Raw genomic sequence first — 24785 nt, 5'->3', positions numbered from 1 at the left:
ATATGTGCTTATTTTGTAAAATAATGTTTTGTCATTTCAAGATAACATTGGAACTAGCCTACATAGTTTTTGCTGATTTTCCTAGCTGGACCTCTGAGAGGACAGATGCCAAGATAGTGGATAAGTAGCCAGAGAGAGAAAGAGATTGCCACAAGGACGGGTACTGAAGTCAGAAGGGGTTGTCCATCAGGAATACACAATAAATCAATTTTACCCCAAAAATATTCATGACGACTGGCACCAACTGTGTCTTAGAGAATTCTGTAAATTGGTAAAAATCCCGTGAACGGAGAATATTTCCTTGTCCACACGGTGGTTGAAAAGCACATCCGCATCCTCTTCCTCCAGAGTTGCTCCTTCCAGTCGTCCTTTTTCCATTTTGTAGCCCTTTGAAACTCAGGAAGTACTGGTAAACAAACTTTTTTGAAGATCCCTGTCATGCTCCTTTAAGGTTCAGTATGTGGGGAAATAAAGGGATCCGGCTCTCAAACCATATCAAAAAGGAACTTTCCACTACGTGTCACAGTTAGAAACTCTTAGGTACAGTGCATACCCTGAATGCCTCACACAGATTGAATAGTTTCAGATCATTTGCAAGACCCAGTTAAAGGTGCACTGGAAATTCACTGTCAAGGATCTCTGTAGATTTTATATGTAAGAAGGCCATGCTTTGAGTTTACACAATAACAATAAAATCTCTAATCTAATTTATGGATTAATTTGTGTGTAATATTAACTCAGCAGCTAATATTACCATTGTATCATGGATGAGTGCAATAAAAAAGACAGCAAGAATGATGACCAGGAGATGTAGCAAAGGGATGTTTAATGATTTCTTTGGACAATGAAATGCACATGTCCATTGTTGATGTAATACAAAGAAGAGAATAAGAAAATTAAAAACTTGGGAGTTGTGTCAGCATTCCCAGTTCAACTTTATTTTCCTGTTTAATGTTAAAACTAAAGATTCAAAATGGAGCAGAAGATGGTCTGGAGTGTCACGCAAGGACTTACCAGTAGAGGGAGAGCCAGCTCTGACTAAATAACAAAACTAAACTAAATAAACTAGTGAATTGACCTACAGTTGAGCATCTGCTATGCCCAGTTCCACTCACGTACCCATGGTGCCTGTGTTTCCATGTGAAACCTTAGACATGGACAACAGCCGTCCCATGAGTTTAAATGAGGGTGAGGCATAGTGTATCTGGAGCGAACAGATGCAAAACACCAACAAACTTTGCTGAGAATGCACACACAGAGAGCTGAATTCACGAGCAGTTTAAATTAAACAAATCACTTTAAATAAAAGCTTGTATCAAATGACATTGAAATGTTGATCATTGCCGTCATGGCACAATAAGAAAGTCCCTCGCAGCACCATTAATAATTACAGAAGTCAAGACATGTTTTGGTTAACCTCATTTCGGATGGAGGTCTTAAAACATGTCCAATGACATTATAAATTTAAATTAAAATAAAAAAATGTACCACAGTTTTTCATTCTCAACAAACAGGGGTGGGAGTTCAAGCTGCTAGAGAGGGGAGTCATGGAGACCAAATTTAGTTTGTACTTTATTGCAAACGAAGCTTAAGAACTTGATTTTCTTATTGAACACCGACTAGATTTCGGAATTGAAGCATCGGGCAGTGGCTCTTCATTTGCCTATATTGTGCCTATATAAATAAATAATCCTTCCATAGTGGTTTTAACTGTTGAGTTTTGAGTGTTCAACCTGAGATTTTATTTAATAAACATTCATCCTTCACGCAAAGAAAGCCTTATTGGAAATGCTGAATTCAATTATTTAAGACTGGGTACCTACTGCATCGTTTGCTCTAACACGCTTGTTTTATTGCTATGCTATTCCATTTCCTTTACCAGTAGCAAGTAAACCCCCACCCTTTATCCACACATTGTCTTGTTGAATGGGAATGCCATATCAAGTGGTGAATGTCTTGGTCCTCTACATCGCATTAAGGATGTAGTGAGTAAGTCAGAATGGTTAGGCAAAACAAAAAGGTGGGTGACCTTGATCTGAGGTGAATGGAAAGTGCAGTGATCAAGTCGACATGAGCTGTAAATGCATACATTTCATACATTCCTCTGTAGCTCATTGGCTGGGCAGTCATTCCTCACATCCTGTCACAAAAACAAACAAAAAGTGTTAAGACTTTCACAATGGGCATCATCCACAGACTACGGACTGTGTGTGTTGTGTTGTGTGTGAAGGAGGAGAGAAGGAGGAGTGAACGATTGCATCAAGTGCTAATTAGATATCATGACAGTACATGTACTCAATCTATAAAAAACTACCTTGGTACTGAACACTGACCTCTTTCTAACAAATAATCTGGTATACAACATTTACAAAATGAACATTGTAATAGTGTGATATTTATAATATATATGCTACTGCCTTCCTCTGGTTCTCTCTCGCTTTTTAAACATTTACCTCCCATCACCTAATTGTTACACAGTAAAGCGTACACACCACACCCAACGAGTGGCAGCCGAATACAAACAGAGAATAGGAAGACTCTGTGGACAGTGAGTACACCTGCATGTGTGTCCTGAGTGTGTGCGTGTGTGTGTGTGTGTGTGTATATGTGGATGGTCGCTCAGCTTTGTAAACCAGGCAGCCACAACTTGCCGGTAGACTCAGCAGTGATGAAGGGATTTTTTTTTTTAGAGAGAGTAAACTTCTGGGATACCAAGATTCTTCAGCTCACAGGGTTCAGGATGTCCTTATCCAAGATACTTGCACATTTAAGACAGTCCTGATATAATTTAGGAGATAATTATTATAATGTCAATAATAACAATAACAATAGTATTAAACATCTGTCAAGGTTATTTCAGTCCCATGGTAGCAGGGTCTATGGTCTGCATTATTCTGGATTGTTCCTGTGCCCTTTGATCCCCGTGTGTTTTCTCCTGCCATCAGCTGTGTGTTGCTGCTAGAAGGGATTGGCCTCTGTGCATCCGTTGCATACGTCTGCGTGTTCGTTTCAGATCTGTCCGAGTGTGTTTGTTGTCTAAAGAATGTCTGAAATGAGTCAGGATTTTTTTTTTTATCCTGGCTGATGGTGATTGGTGGGTTGACTCTCAGAGGCGGGTCTGGGCCTCGGGGACGTAGATTTCGATGCTGTCAGCGCTTTCCGTGGCGGAGTTCTGTCGTACTGACGCGGCGCGCTTGGCCGCCATCAATCGTTTCCTGGCTTCTTGCCGCTGCTTGTCCACGGCAGAGTCCATGCTCCGGTCCTTCCCCGCTGACAGCCGGGGCTTCTGCTTCTTTGGCACAGATGATGGAAGCTGCTTGGTTTCATCCTAAAGGAAATGGTGTCAAGTAGGAAAAAAAAAAGGAATAAGGTACAGTGTGGTGTGTGGTGGTGCTATAGCTTTCATTTCTTAGAATTCAGGAGAACAAATTAATGTTTGATTATAGATTAACCTGCCTAACATTTTTTTTATTCATTGTTCAATTGCTAGTCTATAAAATGTCAGAAAATATTTAAAATATGTTAGTCTTCATTATTACTATTATTATAGTCTTTGTTATAATCTCAAAGAGCCAAAGTCAACATTGCTTGTTGCAAGCTTGTTTTATCACACCATCAGTCAGAAAGAATCAAAGATATGTAACTTGTGATAATTGAAAGAGAAAATCAGAAAATCTTCCATTTTTAAAGGCTGGCCCTTTTGCTTGAAAAGCTACATACAATTAACTGATTATCAAAATACAGTAGTTGCAGATTATCTTTCAGTTACAAGATTTATGGATTGTACTTGAGTTACTACTGTTCTCAAAAACCTTAAGCATAATGCAAACTGTGTGGCACTGAAGATCACCTTCTTCTCTGGTTTCTCAGGAAGTTGCCAGTTATTGGCTTTTAGTTGGTAGAGCTCATCAAACTTAACACTGATGTCTGCTATTGTGAGCTGCAGCAGATCCCAGAACCCTGCCAGGTCCTGTGCTGTTGGTCGCGGGTTGGAGTTTACGTCCTAGTGAGGGGAAAATGAGACAGTGTAGAGAAGTGTCAAGATAAATGGCTTTGGTGAAACCACTGAAAACATTCCTCCCTACACAAATTGCAAAGTCATCTTCCCCTTAAGAAAATAAGATGAGGAAAAATACATTTGAAACCAATAACATTTCCAAGATTACTACATTTCTACAATATTGGACAGAGAACCTCTTGAAAGGAGGAAGAGTGGTACAATTGAGTTAAAGAGGAAATCCTCAAGGATTTCATGTTTCCGCTTGAAAAGATAATTTCCTCTCTAAATGTAAAATAATAGGAAGACTTGTATGTCAGTGTGTGTTGGACATATGATGTTGGCAGGAGAAAGATGAAAGAAAATTGGGTCAGAAAAAGGCAGAGAGGCCAACAAAAACATGTAGTAAGGAAGGCTAGCGTTTCAAGAGAGAGATTGGATAGGATTGTAGTGACTCACCAAGTTCTCATTACAGAGGCCTTTGAACTGCTCAAACTTCTGTGCTATGAGGAGCTGAGCGCTGCCTACTGCACTGCGGATCGTCCCCAACACTACGAGAGAGAAGAATGATAAATCATCAACAAGCTGTCAAGAATAACCGATAGAGATAATAGAAACATTTTGCCTCAAACAAAGAATACATCACACGACAAAATGATGTTAAACAAAAAGCTGCTATTTTGAGTCCCAGAGTCCTCTAGCACTTGAGTATATAGATACAGTATAAAGTCTAGTAAAAAGGCTTAGAGCACTGCAACAAGACACTGGAGTGGGTGACTGTAGAGTTTATTCCTGTCATCTCATGCAATATTTATGTCAACATTTACCATTTAACATTCAGGAACAGTCAATTTATGAAGACGGTTTATATTAAATCTTAGAGAGGATAACAAAATACTCTTTATTCAGCTATGTTCTGCCCTGATATTTGCATGTAAATGGGAATTCATAATTGAGGTCCGCGGAGAGCCGGAAGGAAGGATAAAGTGATGAAGCCACCACAGCTAGTCTGCTCCGTGCTCATTCATATTTAAAGACACTGCAGAGACGGATCTTCCTAAAAGCCTGCCTGGTATTCTGAGAGATTAAGAAGTGAAATGACTCTGCGGTAGCTCCATTAGAGCTAAAACAAAAGCTTACTCCCACTCTAATGAGCAGTGCTGTGAGTCAATGGCAGTAACGACTGTGAGGTTATTTGTCCCATTGTCCGGTCAACATTGGACAAGGTCTGACCTAGTCCCATGTCTGTGGACCTCACTAACAGGGACACCAATTTAAATCCTCATGAAACTGATTTGACAAGCAATGTACTAACTGTACTGTATGTATTACTTGAACTGGGTTCCAATTTCTTTGGTCTTTTGTTGTGAAGCACTTTGTGATGTCTAATCTTCAAAAGTGCTTCATAAACAAACTTTACTTTCTCATTTATAGGGCTAAATGAAGTCATTAAGACAACACTGAGACTCCTCTTAAACTTACTCCACCCATTTATACTTTTCATTTCAAGGATCCGTTATCTTCATAAAATTCAAATGGGAACTAGAACTGCAAGCAGTTGTGAACGGGGGCCAAGCCTCCCACGCGACTCGGGATCGGGCGGCGTCGTCCGCGGCGCCGGCCCCTCGCTTCACGGAATCCGGGGATGTAAAGTTTTTGAATGAGGGATGTTTGGTTTGGGAGTTATAGACCAAAAGGCAAAAAAAATTGCAGAGAAAGATGCTCAAGTAGATAAGGAGATGTATACTTTTTGTGTTTTTGGCGCCCCCTTTTGGAGCAATTTAACGAAAATGTAGAACCAACCTGAGAACCATAAGACAAACACATGTGTGAAGTTTGGTGTTAATAGGATGAATCGTTTTGGATTTAGGAGCAGTTTGGTACAAGGTAGCTAATGCGCACATCTTTAAAGCGCTACCGTTTGGTCTTCTGACGGTCGTAGGAACATTCTGTAAACAACTTTTGCTCATGGGCGTGAGTATAATGCTTTTGGTTTCGTCCCAATCGGGCAAAAACTGTAGGAGGAGTATGTTTTGGTGACTGACACAGCTTTTGCAACGTAGAGAAAAATCTATCCAATTGCAAATGGGCGTGGCCATGCTAAAATATGCAGCATACTTCAGTGAATATGTGGATATAAAGTTTGAATGTGGGATGTTTGGTTGGGGAGTTATGAGCAAAAAGAGATTGTCAGCCACTCCGCTGTAGTGCACTTTTTTGAATTTCCCACCAAAAAAAATAAAAAATCTTCTTAATAAGTCCCGCCCACATTAATATTTCTTGGCCATATTTTTTATAAATACTCAAGTATGCCCCATGAAGGTATCCCTTGAGTTTTAAGCGGCTAGCTACAAGATATAAACTTTTTGCGTTTATGGCTCCCCCTTTTGGCGAAATTTTTCAAAAAATTTTGAGGATGTTCCTTAGGGCAGCACGAATATATATCTAAAAAAAAATTCTTGATACGATGTACAGTTTTGGACTTATAATCACTTACGCACAAGGTAGTACAAGGAAGCTAATGTTCGAATCTTTAAAGCGCTACCATTTGGTCTTTCGATGGTCGTAGAAAGATTCTGTATACAACTTTTGCTCGTTGGAGTCGGTAGAGCATACTGCTTTTGGTTTCGTCCAAATCGGGCAAAAACTGTAGGAGGAGTGTGTTTTAGTGACTGACACAGTTTTTGCGACGTAGCAAAAAATCGATCCTATCACAAATGGGCGTGGCATATCTCAAAAGATGCAGCTGACTTGTGGGCATCTGTGGATATAAATGTTGACTGTCGGACGTTCGGTGTGGGAGTTATAGCCCCAAACGCGGTTTCCTTTGTTGTAGCGCCACCTAGAGGCTGGGATGTCTGATTTTTTTCGTCTGCGTACCAAGCACAGACTTGGATCTAGTCATGCAAGTGGCATGTCCCAACCCTTTACAGTTTGGGCTGCAGCACCAGTTTTACGAGGAGAGGAAGAAAAATAATGAAACTTTTTCTAAAACAATAGGGTTCCCTGCCCAGCAGGGCTATGGAACCGCGTTGCTCTGCAAAACGCGGTCCGAGGCCCTTCTCGGGCTTGGCCCCCTAATTAACACACTATAGTTTACACTCAGACAAATGTATGATTCTTCATTGGCCAGATCACAAATCTAGATGTATTAAATCTGTGTTTTCCCAACCACTGGAAATGAAAGGTCGCGAGGGAGGATCCAATAATGTGCTCTGACGGAGCCTTATACCAGTCACGCAGGGAACTACAATATGGTTGTTTGCCAAGTATGGCATTATTAATGCATTAGATTGAAGATAACTTCTGCCCATGCTGACTCTGTTTAGCTAGCAAGCGTGATCGTTTAGCAAAAGCACACTATGGGCCAATAGCCATATCTGATCTTTTACTGAAAATGTGATTCACTCCTGATAATGATCTGGAACCCTACTCTACTCTGTGTTCCAGGAAAAGGGGAAGAGGAGCGTTGGCAGTGCGCTCCATCTCTTCGGATAGGGGTGCCCATAGATGTAGGAGAGTCTGAATTACGTGTTTTACTGTATTCTACATCAGAACATTTGTCCTAAAAAGTCATTCTCCACTCCATGGAAAAAAAAACGCATTATACTTCTAACAGTGTTAGCCAATATGTGCTAAAACGTGTGTGTGCTCTGGCAATTTCGACAAAAACATGTCCCAAATCTCATCTGAATTTTATGTGGGAGACAAGAATCTTGAAATGACAAGATGGGGGAGCCTAACGTTTTCAAGAGCAATTAGTGCTGCAGTTCTGTCACTCACCCTCCTCTGAGATCTTGTTGTCTTTGGTCTCCTGCTCCATCTGTTGACACCAGCCCTCCATGCGTCCTGTCTCCGCCTGCAGCAGCTTTAGGAACCAGTTACCGTCTCGGAGGCAGGTGGGCGTGCTGGGCTGAACGGAGTCTCCGTGGCCACCGCAGTTTGCGTTCTCCAGGCTGGGGTCTGGCGGTGGCAGCGAGGAGGGGTCCAGAGCTGGGTCCAGAGACTCTGGGGGCGATGTGGATATCCTGGACGGGGCGGAGGTCTGTTTGAGGAGATGCTGTTCCATGGCTTTGTCCTGTTTACTGGGCACAGTGCTGTTCACAGCTTGACTGTTGTTGGTGCAGTTGTTGGCTGTGTTGTTCTCTGTGGGTGTCTCCTGTGGCTCCTGAGGTTCCGTCTCTGTGTTCTGTCTGGAGGCCATGCTGCTGTCCCGGCTCAGACTGCAGAGACAATGCATAAAGAATCAGCAATGTGACAGTGGCAGTTCAATTAATGAGACAATGAGGTGATGTGTCAAACATGTTCCACAGTTAACAGTTTGGGGTCAGTTGGTTTAGCTGACAGGACATTAGGGCAAGCTGATGGTGCATGTTCTCGTTTTAAAGTAGCACATACGAGTCAAATAATGTACACAGATGAGAAGCAGGGTGGAAATTATCAACACATCATGTCAGTCCACTGGAAAGCCCTTTAGGACCAATACTAAACCCAGAAATGTTGCTTCCTATGAACTTTTATAATTAAAATTTCATCTATAGGCTTAGCAGATGTAATTAGGCTTGGTTGCCAAGAGTTGCATGTTGAGCAATTTGAGTGATTAGCATAGTATGCTCATTTAAGGGGAGACAGTGCAGGTTGAACTTATAGACATCATGGTGACACTTGTGCATTACTTAAATGAATAACAATTACCTTTTGTATTACAATTATTTTCTGAAATGTTTGAATACATTGCAAATTTGTCAATATCTAACTAATTATACTATTCAAAGGAGCACAAAGAGTCAAAAAATACATAGTGTTAAGGATGATAAGCAGGGAGGGAACTAGCATTAGCAACAAATCATGTATCTAGCATAAAAGCTTAGAGGACTGCTTCCTTCATAGATAATGAGCAGGAGAATAGGAAGCGGGCTGTCCAACCAATTTGATTAAGGGAAATTACAGTGCCCAGGAAAATTCAAATGGCCAGTTGCTCACTATGTTCAGCTCACTAGAGTCAAAGCGAGAGTAAAAGGACATCAATCAAAGCCCTGGGCTGCCACGCTGAATGACCTTAGTAACACTCTGCTGCACAGGCTGCACATTCACCAGCCACATGGCCCAAAGACAGAGTGACACAGAGTGTGTGTAGTTACAGACAAAAAGCTGAGCAATACGGCTGAAGGTACAATAGCTAAGGCACCTAAAAGAGTAATGTTAACATTCACTATTACTCAATAGAACGGATTGTGTTCATCCTTGAGGTCTAACAAACACATTAAATGCATTTCCTGTTTAATACATTTGCAAAGCTGATTTTTGAAATCCTAATTTGTGTTCTTTGTATTGTTTACATGATCTACAGATTACCTTTAAATAGATATTCTGATATAAATGCAAAACAGATTATAATTATGTAAAATTGACATAAATAGTTTTATACTGTCTGTAAGAGTAACCTCTCTAAAGAAAAACTTGCTAGTTGTTGGCTGCACTGCCTTCAGTCAAAATGCTCAACCTATTACCAATCAAATAAAACCATTAGGCATTATGTAACCATCAAGATCTGTATATGTTTATATCCTATGGACCAATCCTGTCTTCACAGCATCCTTGTGAAGTCTGCAATATATGCAAACCATGTGGCCACCACAGTGTATACCGTACTTTCCGTACTATATGCCGCACTGGACAATAAGCCGCAGGTGTTATAATGTTTAATTACCATATGTAAGAGTTCGTGCACAGAGGGGATTGTCGGGAAAGAGATGGCTGCTTGAGGAAGCTCCCACATTTCAACAAACAAGTTGCATATTTGCATAATGTACGTAAGTGTTACCATTTTGTGCAATAGTAGCTATTAGGGATGGGCACGAGTGTTTTCGCTACTTGTGTGATCGCTTGCATTCCTCGAGGATCAATCGATTCCTCGTTAAACTTTTTTCTATTTTTAGGACGCAACGCATCTGTCTACAGAACAACGGTTGACCGCAATAAAGCGCTCAATGCTTATGTCAAACAGTCACAGTTGCCATATGATATTAAGGATTTATTTTCCACAAGTTTAAAACACATTTTCCTAACTGAAAGTAATTAAATAAGCGGGCCACAATTTAAACCGATCGAGTAGGTCTGCGGTGGAGAGAGAAAAAAGAGAGAGAAAAAAAGCATGGGCTGTAGTTGGCTAACATTCAAAATAGACATTTAAAATAAGAAGGGCAGCAAATACAATAAAATTATTGTCCTACAATTTAAACACATAGATAGGCTAAATAACTCACCAAAGCAGTAGAAGTAGTAGGCTACCAACCGCGTAATGCTCACTCCTGTCCGTGACTAATTACCGCGACTAATTCCTCGTTAACGGAACGTTACACCGTCGGCTTTTGAATCTCAATCCTATATTCCATAATAAAGGCTTCTTAAATGTCGTTTGCTCGAATGTGCCCGAAGTCAGCCTGGCTTCTTAACGTGACTTTACAAGTTTTCCAGCACCGCATTCAGCTCTGCGGTGCTGTGGAGACCACACACTGGCTGCGCTGCACGGAGGTGGCAGTTATTTGCGGTTTCTGTTTGACACAACGCTTAGTTTATTTAACTTGGATCAAAATATTTAATTTTGTTAAACTTTATATCCGTTTTGTACACGTATATAACATTTTAAAATAGGGGCGGCCCGCCGGCCGGCCTAAAGGCTACAAACACTAAAAAAAACAAAAAACGATTTTCCTCATCCATCAATCGAGATCATTTGAAACGAGGAGTACTCGATTACTAACGCCCATCCCCAGTAGCTACAGAATATATACTGTGCTGTGTAATAACAGGGTCGAAAAACGGGGAAAAAGTCGCATCTTGTAGGCCGAAAAGTACGGTACTTACGGCCTGCCGTTCTCCACTTGAACTCCAATTGACTGAAACGTAAGGGGTGCAGTAAGGGGCAGCGGCTCCTCTCTTAAGACTGGCAGCATGCAATCCACCTGAAACATCACGGAGATGAAAAGCAGAAAAATAGTCAAATAGAATTCTCCCAGTGTGATTGTATCGCAATACAAAGGAGAAGTAGACGATTCTTACTTGTATTCCGATAGAGGACAGTTTCCTCTTGGTTGCGGTGGGGGGCTGCTCTAGGGTGACACCAATGTTTAGGAGTTCATGTTGGGTGGATGTGGAGGTGCTGGTAGTGGTGACTGTGACGGTGGGGGGAGGAGGGAGGTCCCTAGGGGCAGGGACAGGAGGTACAGAGGCTGCAGCGGGCGCAAAGGTTAGAGTGGGGACGAGGACTGGTGGAGGGTGAGCCCCTCTAACCAGGCTGCTGGTGCGAATGCTACAGAGACTGTCAGAGGAGTTGCTGCGTCCCGATTGGCTATTGGCCTCACTGCCACGGTCCTGCTGGTCCAGGTAAGTGTCCTGGGCCGACTCTGTGCTGCTCTGTAACGTCACTGAGATGAGGGGCTTGGAGGTGGTGCGGGGTGGGACCGGAGGAGGAGCCTTTCTATTGCTGACTGCATATAGAAGAAGATGGAGAAAGAAAACACCAGAGATTACATAAAATGCATTTGGTCAAAACAGTCACGTGTTCCTCTGATGATCCTAAATGACCTGTAACAACAAACTAGACCATAACTGAAAAGGATGCTATTTTTTTTTTAATAATAATTATGAATGCCTTCGCATGGGTCCGATTTTCCCCCGGGAACTTAGAATACGATTTACGGCAGGCAGGTGCATATCAAGTGCCAAAACACAAAACCATAAATATGGCCTATCTGAAAAAAACAAACTTGCCCTTTGCCCTAATTGCTGCTTCTATCATGCTGAGCTACCTCTTATGTTTCCTGTAAACCTGAGTTCAGTTGTGTGTCCCATTGACGTCAGTGTGTCTCTGGGGTTCTTCCTTTACACGCCACACCTTCACAGTCCCTTTTCTCTGGGGAATCTCGGATGGGACAACTCTCTGCCATCCCTCAGCTATTGGAAACATAGGAAATAAACCCAAAACTAAAAAGACCTTTTTCTTCTTTCCCAATTTCACTTTCCACCACGTCTGATTAACCTTAAAGATTAGGTAAACAGGGTTTTTCCTGCATAGAAATTGTGTTTGGAGCCCCCCAATGAGCTTTTTTCCAGTGCTGAAAAGAAAAATAGCTATTTTAAACCTCTCTAAATGTGCCTCTAGTTCAGTGAAAATTCAACCCCTATTACTGGCAGTTTCCGTGGTTTGGATAATTATAAATAACCATGTTATTTAACAGGTTATTTATCGGTATCAACATTTTGCTTCATATTGTTTCTTTATTGTGTCTAGTTTCAAGCATAAAAGAGATAGTTTTAATGAAATTACATAAGAAATGAACAGTAAAATATAAACAAATATTAGTTGATCACGATTGTGACCGCAAAACAGTGTTGTGACCAAAGTATTGTCACCCCCCAAAAGCCCATCCTGAGCCAGGAAAGACCCTTCATTTATCCTGTGTTTTTGTTTACTGTTGTATGACGTTTCTGTGGATGTAGAACTATGCCTGGATCAAACTTTTCCTGTTCCAATATTCAACACATTGGCACACAGTCAAAGAAATGCCTCCTCCTGGTCATAGTTCAGTTATAAATAAAATCCTAACACACCGTAGACAATCATTCCCATTTGGCTGTTGAAAACAGTAGAGGTCGTACAAGCGTCTGGTTCAAAAGTAGTTTAGTCGACTTCGCCAAGAATGAGCAGTGGAGCTGAGTGCACCTGACCAGCTGCTCTGTGCCATGTTGTGAAAAAGAGTCGGTGTTAATACAGAGCCTAGGCGCAGTAAATGGGTATGTAAATAAAGGGGGCCCACCATAGCTAGCAACATGCCCCTTTACAGAGCCTAGGCTGTGTTAAAACTAATTTTGAGAACAAGCATTTTCCAGAATCACTGACTCCACCTTAACAACAGTACAGCAAAATTAGAAAGCAGGAAAAAGTTAAAACCACAAACTTTCTTCAAGAATTTGGGGGATTTTGAGATTTACTGAGATACATGTTAAAAAAAAGGAGGAATAAACTGACCAAGAACATAATTCAAGGCTCACCACTTTGGCTCAATAATGAGAATGTAGAGAGTATTCTCTCCGGTAGTGGTTTCAATCTAAATGGCAACCTAACACCCTGTAATTGTGAGGGCGGCAGGCGCTGCCCTTCCGTCATCAGCCAGTGACTCACAGCAGCACTATAGTAAAGCCCTCGTTAAATCCCACCAACGTACACAAACATGGCTGTGGAATCCACTCCATGTCTCCCAGGAGGACAGCGGCAATCTCCTCTCAGAGAATATATCGAACAAACCCCTAAAGTATGACACACTTCTTGTAGCACTAATAGAACAGATGCTGAAGCATGGCATTCCCAACGCTTAATAATGTGTCCTGCCAGTGCCACACCCCAAGTCTCAGCACATGCCTCTGTCCCATTTGTTGTTTACAAGCTTGCTGTGCATCTCTTACTCACACACACAGAGCTAGAACGCTGTCATAGGCATTTCACACTGCAAAATCATGTCTTCTATAACACATTAGGGCTGAACGATATAGAAAATTGCGATTATTGTGACTGATTGATATAAGAGTAAATGGTCACTTTTACATAATTGTTCTCATTGTCATTGAAGAACATATTACAATGTGGGAATTTGTACCAAACAATAGATATTTTCTTCATTCTGTAGAATATGATGTATAGACAGGGCATCTCTGCAGCATGCCAATATTTAGCACGATTAAACACTAGTTATGAGAAACAACACACAGGGTTAACTGCATGGTCGTCTATATAGCAGATTATTTGCAGCGTTACCATAGAGCACAAAGTGTTAGTGTAATATGTGATGTGATGGCTAGCTCAGTGCAAAGAGGTGATTAGATGGATAAGCTGCCCGCTAGACCCTGGACCTCCAGGGGCATGACCCGCCCCAAAGTCTTCAACTGATCCCTTTGTTTTACTGACTCAGAACTTTATTGGCAATCTCATATTCAATAAAATTCAATAACAAGCTTAAATTAAATTGTTCTTGATTAATTGTGCAATGTATGTGTGTTGTAAAAATTTTAAAAATCTAAATTAAAAAAATGTTTTAATGGGGCTGAGAAAATCGGCTAAAAAGCGCTATATAAGTCAAGTCCATTTACCATTACCATTTTAAAGTCAGCAGAGCTTGTGATTTTGCGACTGATTTAACAAAGAGTTTCCCTCTAGAATTTGTTTTGGGGCCTGGTGGCAAGAGCTGATAGAGAGTTTTCCCACACATATCAAACTGTTGGTGGAAAATGTACCTAACTGAACCCCATGCTTAGAATGACGGCATAGGGGAAATGCTTTCACATTCTGTGTGTTTGTCAACATATGACAGAAACCAATTCCTGTTCTACCCGTTTGGAAATATAATGCTTTGCATATCTGAGATGATGCCAACATTTTATCACAGAGGGAGTAACACTAATCTGATGATATATGACTCATCTGATCATGTACATGGATTCTGGTACTAAAAAAACACTCACATGTAATTATACTGTCGGAATATTTGAGCAGCCTGTTTTTATGTTTTTACCTTTAGGCTACAACACATTTTGTAGATGTGTTGTAATTATTGAGGGAAACATGTCAGTGAAACTACCAAAGGAAAGAAAAATCCCACTGCTTACATATTTGAGTTGACAAATAATGTTAACAGCAGCTGTCTGGGAATCATTCATTTGAGCTGCCTGAATGCTTTCTCTTACTCTAAAAACAGTTGAGATCAATTACAACACTGTCAACACTGCTATGATAATCAATGTTAACTTAATTGCATCAATTAGCAAAACTGCAGTCTCTGAACCAGGATATGTTGTGGCTCCATCAGCAGGTCTGTCTGAGAGCTATCAGATGACTTCTAATGTGCCGCCCGTGGCAGGCTAAAACGTGAGAGTACAACACATTATTGACTCCATTCAATGTTGTTACCATTAGCACTGTTTAGAAGAAGAAAAAACAAGGCTACAGGGCTGTTTAGCTGTCTGGTTTGTGATTAAAGATATCTTATTTATGATTGATTTCTGCCTACAGTCTTGTATCTCAATTAGGCTAGTGCTGCTAGGTTCTACTAGTAGGCTAAATACACGCAAAAGCAAAGTACACACAGCAAGCCTACTAAACAGTTTTGTATCCTATTGTGGATGAACCTTTGTGAAACTCTGGATATGAGCCAAGTATCATGAAAGGAAGTGGTAGCAGAAGCTCTGCCCAGGATTAGCCGTCTCTTATTGTAGGATATGGCAGGCTGACAGGCTGTGGGAGTCAGACTGAAAGATTACACCAGGATACATGTTTAAACATGACTTATGAAAAACACATTAAGCACACCTGGGGCAACATTCAGCAAAGTACTGTATTCCCATCTGATCAGAATGTGCTAAAGTCTACGAAAAAGTAGCAATTCAATTCAACCTTTGTCTTAACCAGATAATCGTTCACATTTCAGCTGGGAAAACTGTATCCGCATCGTGTTGTGGGAAAACGGCTAAAATGACAAATATGTTACGTGCAGGGGATTTTGCATCACAAGTATGGTTACTAAACGTCATAACAGATTACCGTAAGCCTCATAAACTCCAAATTCCTATTGTGAAGCCACTTAACAATGGTTGATTTTTAGCTGTGCGCCAGCCAGGCTTGCAAATAGTAATTCCCAATAGTTTAGTAGTCCACACTTGACACTGCTGGAGACTGTGTTTGTGTGCATTCTTCATCTCTTCTGGACTCGGGCACAAGTGTGGGTTATAGCCTAATCAGCTGATGTAAAGACACGTGGCAAATGCCTCCGAGGTCAAACTATTAAGGTCTTGACACTTTACTGCAAAAAGAAAGAGCCTCTTTCAGAGAGACATGACAAGTTACTTACCACAGTGCAAGGCTGGATATAATGCTTCAAAGGTAAAGAATGAATCACTATCATTAGGCAAACACTATAAAAACAAGACGGAGTGTGTTCAAATAACACGGTAATGTTGTGTACGATTAACAAATTACGGCTGCAACTAATAATTACTCCGCCAATAGTTTTCTCTAATAGTTTTTTGGTCCCTAAAATGTAAAAAAAAAAAAAAAGGCACAATTCACTATAACTCCCAAAACGATAGTTAAATTACATGTTTTGTTTAGCCCTAAATATCAAATTAATTCTCACATATACCAAGAAAAGCAGCAAGTACTCACAACTAAGAAGCTGGAATAAGAGAATATTTGGCATTTTGGCTAAATATTTACATGTTTGTCCATAGACAATTGACTATTTGTGTAGGCTGTATAACACATTTGCATTAACAAAGCGTATTATTGAAATGTTACATACCGTAATCTACAAAGAGTCAGTGTTCATCATGATGCAGGAAACAGATAGGCCTTGACTGTACTGTCCAACCATGTTAACTAATAGCTCCACACACATCATTAGGAAGCCTGACTGCTGTTGACCTTACTGTGAAACTACTTCGCCCATACAGTCAAGAGATTACCTCATCAATGAGAGTGAGAGGAAGAGCCAGTGTGTAATGCTGTGGACGGTGACTCACAGTCTATCTATGGTTATACAGACACACCATGCCTTGTTGGATACAAATCCACACGCCTTGTCTCTACAATGAAGCAGCCTCAAAACCAGTGTTTCTGATGATACTGTTCATCACAACAACAACAAAAATGGCAGATAAAATAATTAAAGGATTTGCTAAGCATGAGTGGAAAAAAATCTAACAATCCATTCCAATAACACTGACATTATTGTGAAAGTTACTTGGTAAAAAAAAATTCCTTTGTGTTCTGTTCACATCCTTCTCTAGTCATTGTACTAATAAAAAGGCCAGGGAAAAGTGTCCTAACAGCTGAACTGCAAAGCACTGCAATGGGCAGGAAGCTGATAAATTATTGATAGCATCCTCAGGGCTTAACATGTTGAAGCTAGCTACTAAATAAAAATGGCACATGAAACTGAAAAAAAGACACTGCAGTTGTGGCAGTTAATGTTAAGTCTTCTCGTGCCACGTCAGATCAAACAGAACTATTAAAACATAAAAGTCCACTTTGCATCGTCTTCCATTTATTAAAACAACCTGATCTAATTTAAACATGTACTTTGACCCTGTACAGAAGAAAGCCATGTCATGTGACACAATTTACAATCTACAGTAGGAAAGATAAGCACCATCAGTTTAGACTTTTTGAATGGACTGATGGGTGAAGCTAAATGTGATTCATTGCTTCCTCCATGCCTCTGAGCTCGCATCACTGTGACTCACATGTTGAGACTGGGATAATAGAGACCTACCGTTTAACGTTATTTCACTCCATTTAACAGCTGATGTTATTTCAAAAGATCCCCGCTTAAAAAATGAATTGACACAGGAAGCAATCTGACTTTATAGAGGTATTTTTGGGATTATTTCCTTACGTTATAAATGGATGATCAGTGTCAATTTGCGACTGAAACATATATACATTGATAACTATTTATAAGTGAGATTGCTTATATTACACACTGCGGTCGTCGATATGAGCTATTTTCTGTAACACACGCGCACGGTGTGGTTAGGTGAAGTAGCCGGGTATCGAGGTGTCCACACTCGGCTGCTCTGCTAGTGACGCCTCGGCCACTGTTAGCTCGTGCTAGTAGCCGGTAAAGCCTCATTAACAGGCATTTAACGTTGGGTTACGTTAACCGCTGGCACCGCCTAGGAGATATATAAGGAAGCTGACAAAATAGACGCTGCTGACGGTGGCTTTTTCCTTTCTTTTCTTTTTCTGGCTCGTTACCGCCCGTCTACCACCAGCACCCACAGTGCTGTCATGCTAACAACTCCATGGTGCATCTCCTTTCTTCATCCACGTTAGCTAGCTAACCTACCTCACCATATTAGCCCACGTTCGCTTAGCGAGCCGACAGCATTTGACACTCCGTACATTAACACTCGGACGAGAAGGAAAAGGCGACAAACCCTTACTGTGTGGCGGATGTCTCGATAATCCTTATTTTCTGGTCATTCATGAGAAGCAGACAAGATGCAGACAGGGTCCTGTCGTAAAATACACAGCGGCGCTGTGAAGAAAAGATTTGTAGTACACGCCCTTGACGACGAGGATTGGAGTCCACGTTTCCCCCTGTAACATCTCCCCGCCAACGATTGGTCAGTTCTGGTCACCGAGCTAATCGAACATGAATTTGATTGGATTAAATCTCCGCGTAACGTTGTTTGCGAATGTCTTGCGTTCCATTTGGTCCACAACGCCGCGGGAAACGGACTCAAGCCTTGAGATAAACCCATAAACCTCATACATATTCCATCCATTGTACCCTGGACAATGGAGCTCTGTTTAAAATCCTCCCCTTTTTGAGTCCAGGAAAGCAACATATTGAAATTTGAATAGGCTGCTGTTTCTCTTTTTTTAAGGAACCAGTAGGCTTGGTCCCTTGTTAAGTAGACACACACATGATAAAATAGCACTAGTCAAATGTAAATAAAGGCTAACGCGTGGCTATTAGACATGTTATTGCATTTTTTAGACAAGCAGCAGCAGCAGTAGGCATAATAGCCTACATAACACTGATATGACAAGGGATGCAATTTATCCCAGAAAGAATCTAGCCTAGCCTACTCATTGTCTTTTCAGTGAAACGTATGATCATTTTGGTCATGCTTTATGCGTGTATCCCTATATGAGCTTAGCATGGCATAGGCCTATGAATTTGCACATATTTGTAGGTTGAACATCAGGCGTTATTAGCTTTTTGTTATACACAGTAAATTACCTTAATCAATGTTACCCTTAAGATATCTCGAGGTTATGGCCTTTGTGCTTTGGATTATGAAGACCAAAGTATTGTAGAAGGTCATCACTCTTATTTCTTTCAAACCCAAAACAATAGAAATATAATTTGCTTTCATTTTGTGTTGCACCATTTGTGTGACTGCTCACCTCATTATTCCTTAATCACTAAAACATCATATTATGTTGTATAGCCACTGAAATGTTTAACATATTTGGTTGCAGCTGGATGGAGTCAAACTTTTAAGTTCTACTTTCCACAATAGAGTTCATTACATGAAAAATTCCTAAAAAAAATTCTCCCCATTTAGCCTACTCATCGATTCAGAAGAGTGCTGTTGTTGCCTACCTTTGCATCCTTCTAGCTGTATGAATATTTTGTCAAGGACGTCTTTCACTGATAAATCCAAAGCCCAAATAAGTTTTTACAAAAGAGCTTATTCAGATTGATAGGTAATTATTATTTTATCAGCAACTGCAAAACCATTTTAAACTATTTCTACTTTCTACACCTTACTTGTTACACATTCTGGTATTCCAGAGCTTTCTTTTCAGCGATGGCGAAGATTAAAAAAAGGTGAGATTATCTTTGTGAAGGGATAGCTGTGCACATACTGAAGAAGACAGAAGTACACTATAGCCTATTGTGTGCAATAGCGTTTGTAAACATACAGTTGAATTGCTAGTTTCATTAGTTTGCTTGTGTACTTCATTAGGAAAATACGTTTTAAATTCTGGTTTGTACAAGTCCACGAATTTGAACTATTTCCTCGAAGGACCAATTTAAATTTTCCTACAAAATGTAGGCTAATTAAAAAAAAAATTGTAAGGGATGACATTTCATACAAAGAATTTCCTCCTTTCCACTGATACATTTATGAAATCAAAGACTATCTTCAGCCACTTTGTCTCAACTATAGTCAACAATGGTACTCACTTGTGTGGGTGCTGTAGGCATAGCCTTTAGTGGTGGTGGGTGTTGGTGAGTCGGAGTCCACGGAGGCCGTATCTTCATCCTGGGAGCAGCCCGCCTGGATGGCCCTCAGGTAGCTGTGGCTGCGCGAGCGGAAGCACGTTGCTGTGGGCAGATCCAAGGCCTCCACTGCCTGCGACTCGGCCTCACAGTAAGGTATGGAGTGCCCAAAGCCCGGCCCGCATACCTGAAAGAACGTGTGCAGACTCACACGCTGAGGATAGACATGAATTAACTAGGTGTATGCCCATGTGGTGGAAGACATAGTAGGATATTCAGATGTTTATATGTCAGTTTAAAGTTCCCAAACAATGTAGAAATACCAGTTCTGGAGTTTTGAATGAAAGTAGCGGTACTCATTCCAAAGTACTTATTCCACAAAGATACTTCCCTGTGACCTGGATAGTTCAATATCACATCATTACATTGTTCAAAATGAGACACCAGTGTGTGATCATGTTTTGACTGTTGTAGCTGCATGGTCAGGGCACAGAAAGTTTTATATAACCAGCACAGACTTAAATGTTTGCTCAAGCGACATAAAAAGAAGTCAAAGCAAACAGGAGAAGTGTTTTCATGTTTGGGAATTTTAGTAGCAAATATTAACTTGTTGTTGGTGGCACGTGAACATGAATAACTTAGTCCAAATGCTGTAGATAAACATCTGGAGGTCCTGTAATCTAATTGACTAAAGAGGGAAATGAAATCTCTCAGTTATTATTTGGTTACTGTTAAAGCTCCCCGTGTACAAGTAGAGTCAGATACTATTGCTTCTTCATGAAAGGATAATTGCCCTAGTGTGGCGTGTGATTCACTCAAATCCTACTGAATAAGATGATAAAACAAGCTCCCTCAGGTTTATACTGACGAATACGTCCCACTTTGGCATTTTGAAAAAACACTCAAGCAGCGCTTCTACCCCACCAGCGTATCCCCCTGCCATCTTATTTATATGCCATCTCAGCAGACTTCACTTAAATATTCTCTCACATGGTTACAATTGAAGAATGGTGTCAATGTAGTTTTTTCACTCCCTTGTGATTTTTTCACTTTGATCACATTTAATCTTCTTTTTTTGGGGCCACAAGAGCAGCTCCAAAATGTTTTAATTGCAAATGAGAAATTGCATAGAGGTAGGAATACTTATATAATAGGCAGAGGACATTGTGTGTACCGTTGACTGTTTACCCCTATTGCACTATATTTACACAGCAACAACTCATCGGGTTCACTCCCCTAATTACCCATTACGTATAACTAGAATGCATGCAGTCTGGATAATTGAGTGTTTGCTGTCATAGAGACCGTTTGTTGACCATGACTGTCATCTACAACACCCGCGTGAAGCTACAACACCTGAGTTAGTGACACATAGCCTATACCCACATGAGGAAATGGTCTTTGCCTGACAATTATTATGAAAATGTGACATGCACAAGCACATGCTACACTGATATCAACACATCTGAATTAGATAATAGACATACCTGAGTGCCTGAGCCTCTGCCCAGTGTGCCAGAGCATTGGCTTGCATCATAGTTCCTGTGGCGCTGAGGGGCCTCCGTCGGGCTCACAAGACAGTCCAAGTTATCCAGGCTCCGATTTGTCGACAGCTCTTTTAGCGACGGCATGGGGCTGTGGACGTCAATGAAATGATCAAACTCTCAGGAAACACAAAATAGAAAAAAAGGGTTGTGGTGGGCTAGCTGTGTTCAATTGGTGATATCCAGGAGAAACGCTCTAAAATAGTTCCAAGGGTGTTTTGAAATTATAATCATTGGGATGTGGTGTGAATAGTGATATGTGCAAGGGGTTTAATACACCAGCACAGAGGAAACAATCATTTATTATTAACACTGCCAAATGTGATTTCATTATCTGACTTTCTGATTGATTTAGAATTCTTTTTGGAGACGTTACCTCTGTTCTGGCTCGTCCTTTTGGCACCTGGAGTTAGTGAAGATGTGTGTGCCCTAAATGGCTGAGTTGTGGTGGAGTGATTTTCATGAAAAAAATGAAATGAAATCAGGGCTTGAGGAAGCAGCAGGTAAGAGTACAGTACCAACACACCACTCAGTGTCCCTGCAAGGTAAACGATGGAAGAGTGGGGGCAGAGAAGAGAAGCACTGGGAGAATTAGGCATAAAAAGGTGGTGGGTCGTGGTGGTGGTGATAGGGGTAAGTGAGGGTGGGTGGAGGGCCACACTGCCTGCCTAAGGATTCCACTGACCTCAGATGCTGCATAGAGCATGCACTCTGTAGCGGAGACCACAGATAATCCTCCCGCATGAGAGCGTAGCAACGAGGCCTGTCCGAGTGGATGGAGGGGTAAAGCAAGCACATGGCAAAATTTCATCTCCTACTTACTTTTGTACCAAAATGAAAATGATACTGTGTGTCACTTCTTGTCCCCTCATGTTAATCTACCTCTCTACCTCCATGAATAGCTTCTATGATCTCGTTTTGACTCCAGACAATTACTTGTGACAAGATGCTGCCACCTGCTGACTACCTTTGGGGACATGAGGAAAAAAAAAGTTTCTTCCAACACAATGTAACAACAAACACCCCTTCAGTGGTTGTTTTCTGTTTCATAGAATGTTAAGTAAAAAAAAAAAAAAAAGCACAAACACAACTATGGCAAAACAATGAGTGTGATAATCAAGGTCCTTATTCCAGCTTGATGAATGTGATTCTCTATGCTGTGGGACTCACTTGCGTGGGGGTGGTGGAGGCTGCTGCTCGCTGAGGGAGCGCTGGGTGGCCTTCAGGTAGCTGTGACGACGGGCAGCGGATTTGGGGGAAGGTTTGGGGCTTCCCTCTGAGTCCTCACTGTCCTCTAAGTCTCCCATAGCTTTCACATAGCTGCCACTGCGCATCCTTCGACAGGGAATCTCGGTTCCTCCGGCCCGCCCGCGACCCAGGGTTCCTGCCCAGTCCCCCAGTGGAACCTGGATTATGAAAACAAATCCATATTGATGTGAGACCCTTAAAGGTACAGTGTGCAGTACAGGTGTATTTTGGCGTCATATAGTAGTGAAAGTTCAAGAGTGCAATGCCCCCTTGCTAACCCCTCCAATTCTGAGAATTTACAGAAGTTATATGGTGGCCTTCAAGGACAAGAAGCTAGTTAAAGATGGCATCATCCACCACTTCCAAGTCAAGTCTTTTTACAATATCAAGTGATGAGGTGAATATGTATTTAGTTATTTATTCTAAAGTACTTCTTATTTGTCAGGTGATTTTCAGGTTGACACACTATATAAACAATAAATATTGTAAAAGGCTGGTGGTGCAACTTGGGGCCCTCCGTGGAAGGTGCCCTGCTCCTATGAAAAGCTCATTCTAACGTATTACTTTTTTCCAATTGATTATACATTAATCAAAATATACTGATGAATTACATAATCCATTTATACCAAGTCTGTTGAGAAAAATGCCAATTCCTCACACACAGCACCTTTTGCAATGCTGAAATTTCAGGTGTGTCCCTCTGACACTCAGACTTATTTAATACAGTACAGTATATATTCACAGGGACATTCTGAAGCAGCAGAGGTGCTTGAAAAAGAAAGCATGACTGATTTATGTGAAAGTCTATAAAAGTAACTGTGAATGAATATAAACAATGAGGATAAAGTATATATGATGAATAGAATAGGGGTCCATATTTAATCAGAGGAACTGTCTTGCAGTGCTCGAAACAGATCAAGAAAGCGTGAGAGAAAGCATACAAATAATTATAATCCATGCAAACTTACAAAGTGAATGATGATGAAGGTGAATACTCACTGGCCCTACCTGAAGGAACTGTTGTGTCATGTCTTGGTGGCATGACTTTGATTTTAGGAGGGTCCTGTTGACTGTAGCAGAGCCCTTTTGCAACACTTGCCTGGCCTGGCTGAGGGTGAGGGTGGACCAGGAGCCCCTCTTCACCAGTATATCATCGGTGCTTCCCCTTGTCCGTGCCTCCTCTTCCTTGGACCCTACCTGTGTTATCGGGCATGCCAGAAACTTGAGGTCACTGCTGCTTTTCGAGGTCTTGAGAGTGTGTGCGGATATGGTGTGGTAGCCCTGTGGGATATGTCTGGCCTGGCTGTCTGACACCGCTCGGCCAAGAGTCATCATGCTCAGCGGGTTGCGGTAACCAACGGCGATAGTGCCGGCTTTGGTGGTGTCGGTGTCCAGGGCGTCGTCCGAGCTCCAAAGGCCTAGTGCATTGGGCCTGGGTCTCTGCTTCGGCCCCTCAGTTTTAGCCCTATCTTTACTCTTGCTCCTGCGTGACAGTCTACCACCATCCTCACCAGCTCCAGTGCCAGTCATTCCTCCAGCAGAGCGCCCGTTAACGTTGCCCTTGATTGCAGAGTTTTCCAGTGAGTGGGACTTGGCGAACAGCTTCTGCACCGAGTGCATCAGGTGACGTATGCGTCCGGGGCTCTCACTGCGTTGCTTGGACATACGTCCTCTGTGAAACTGCAGCGTGCTGAAGCCGTCCCGCTGCAGAGGCAGGTGGCGCTCCAGCTGATCCAACAGGTTGGAAGGTAAGCGATTCATCTTGGCGGCCGCTGCGGAGGAAATGGTGGCTGATCCACTGGTGATCATAGGAGCACCAGAGAGGCCCATACCCAGGCCCATGCCCATAGACAAGGAGCTGGATAGAGGACCTCCCCTGCTGCCCTGTCCAACTCCACCGCCACCACCTGCCATACAGGCCTGTGAGCAGTCAACCTGGTCGGCCTGGGAGGTGAAGTGCAGACGAGGGAAGGTGCTGCTGTTTGACATCTGGCTGAAAGGCAGCAGGCAGTCGGGGGTGGTGGGGCTAGTGGGAGCACACTGGTGGAGGTGGGAGTCCAGGGTGCCATAGTGATTAATGCTGGGGCTCAATAGAAAGGAGCCGTGAGGGTCAGAGGTCAAGGGACAGAGAGGCTTCTGGGAGCATCCCGACGGTTCACAGGAGTCCGACAGGTGACGACCTCGGTTGGCTCCTAACCCTTTCAT

At 41.8% G+C, this 24785-nt stretch overlaps 1 protein-coding gene across 1 annotated transcript; it reads right to left on the bottom strand.

The window, feature by feature from the left end:
* Window positions 1–824: 824 nt before the first annotated feature.
* dlgap4a (discs, large homolog-associated protein 4a) lies at window positions 825–24785 on the bottom strand (the record flags this gene model as incomplete). The annotated part of the gene is made up of 11 exons (XM_080030288.1): window positions 825–3328; window positions 3851–4003; window positions 4457–4548; window positions 7781–8220; window positions 10865–10962; window positions 11060–11487; window positions 19753–19975; window positions 21276–21423; window positions 22018–22095; window positions 22503–22738; window positions 23589–24785. The coding sequence occupies 11 exons, from the start codon at window positions 24783–24785 to the stop codon at window positions 3107–3109; spliced, it is 3315 nt and encodes a 1104-aa protein (XP_079886414.1). The 3' UTR covers window positions 825–3106.

The sequence above is a fragment of the Ammodytes marinus genome (assembly GCF_949987685.1).
Source record: "Ammodytes marinus genome assembly, chromosome: 7".
NCBI lineage: Eukaryota > Metazoa > Chordata > Actinopteri > Uranoscopiformes > Ammodytidae > Ammodytes > Ammodytes marinus.
Note: the sequence above shows the minus strand (reverse complement) of the source record. Positions and strands in the feature narration are given on the sequence as shown.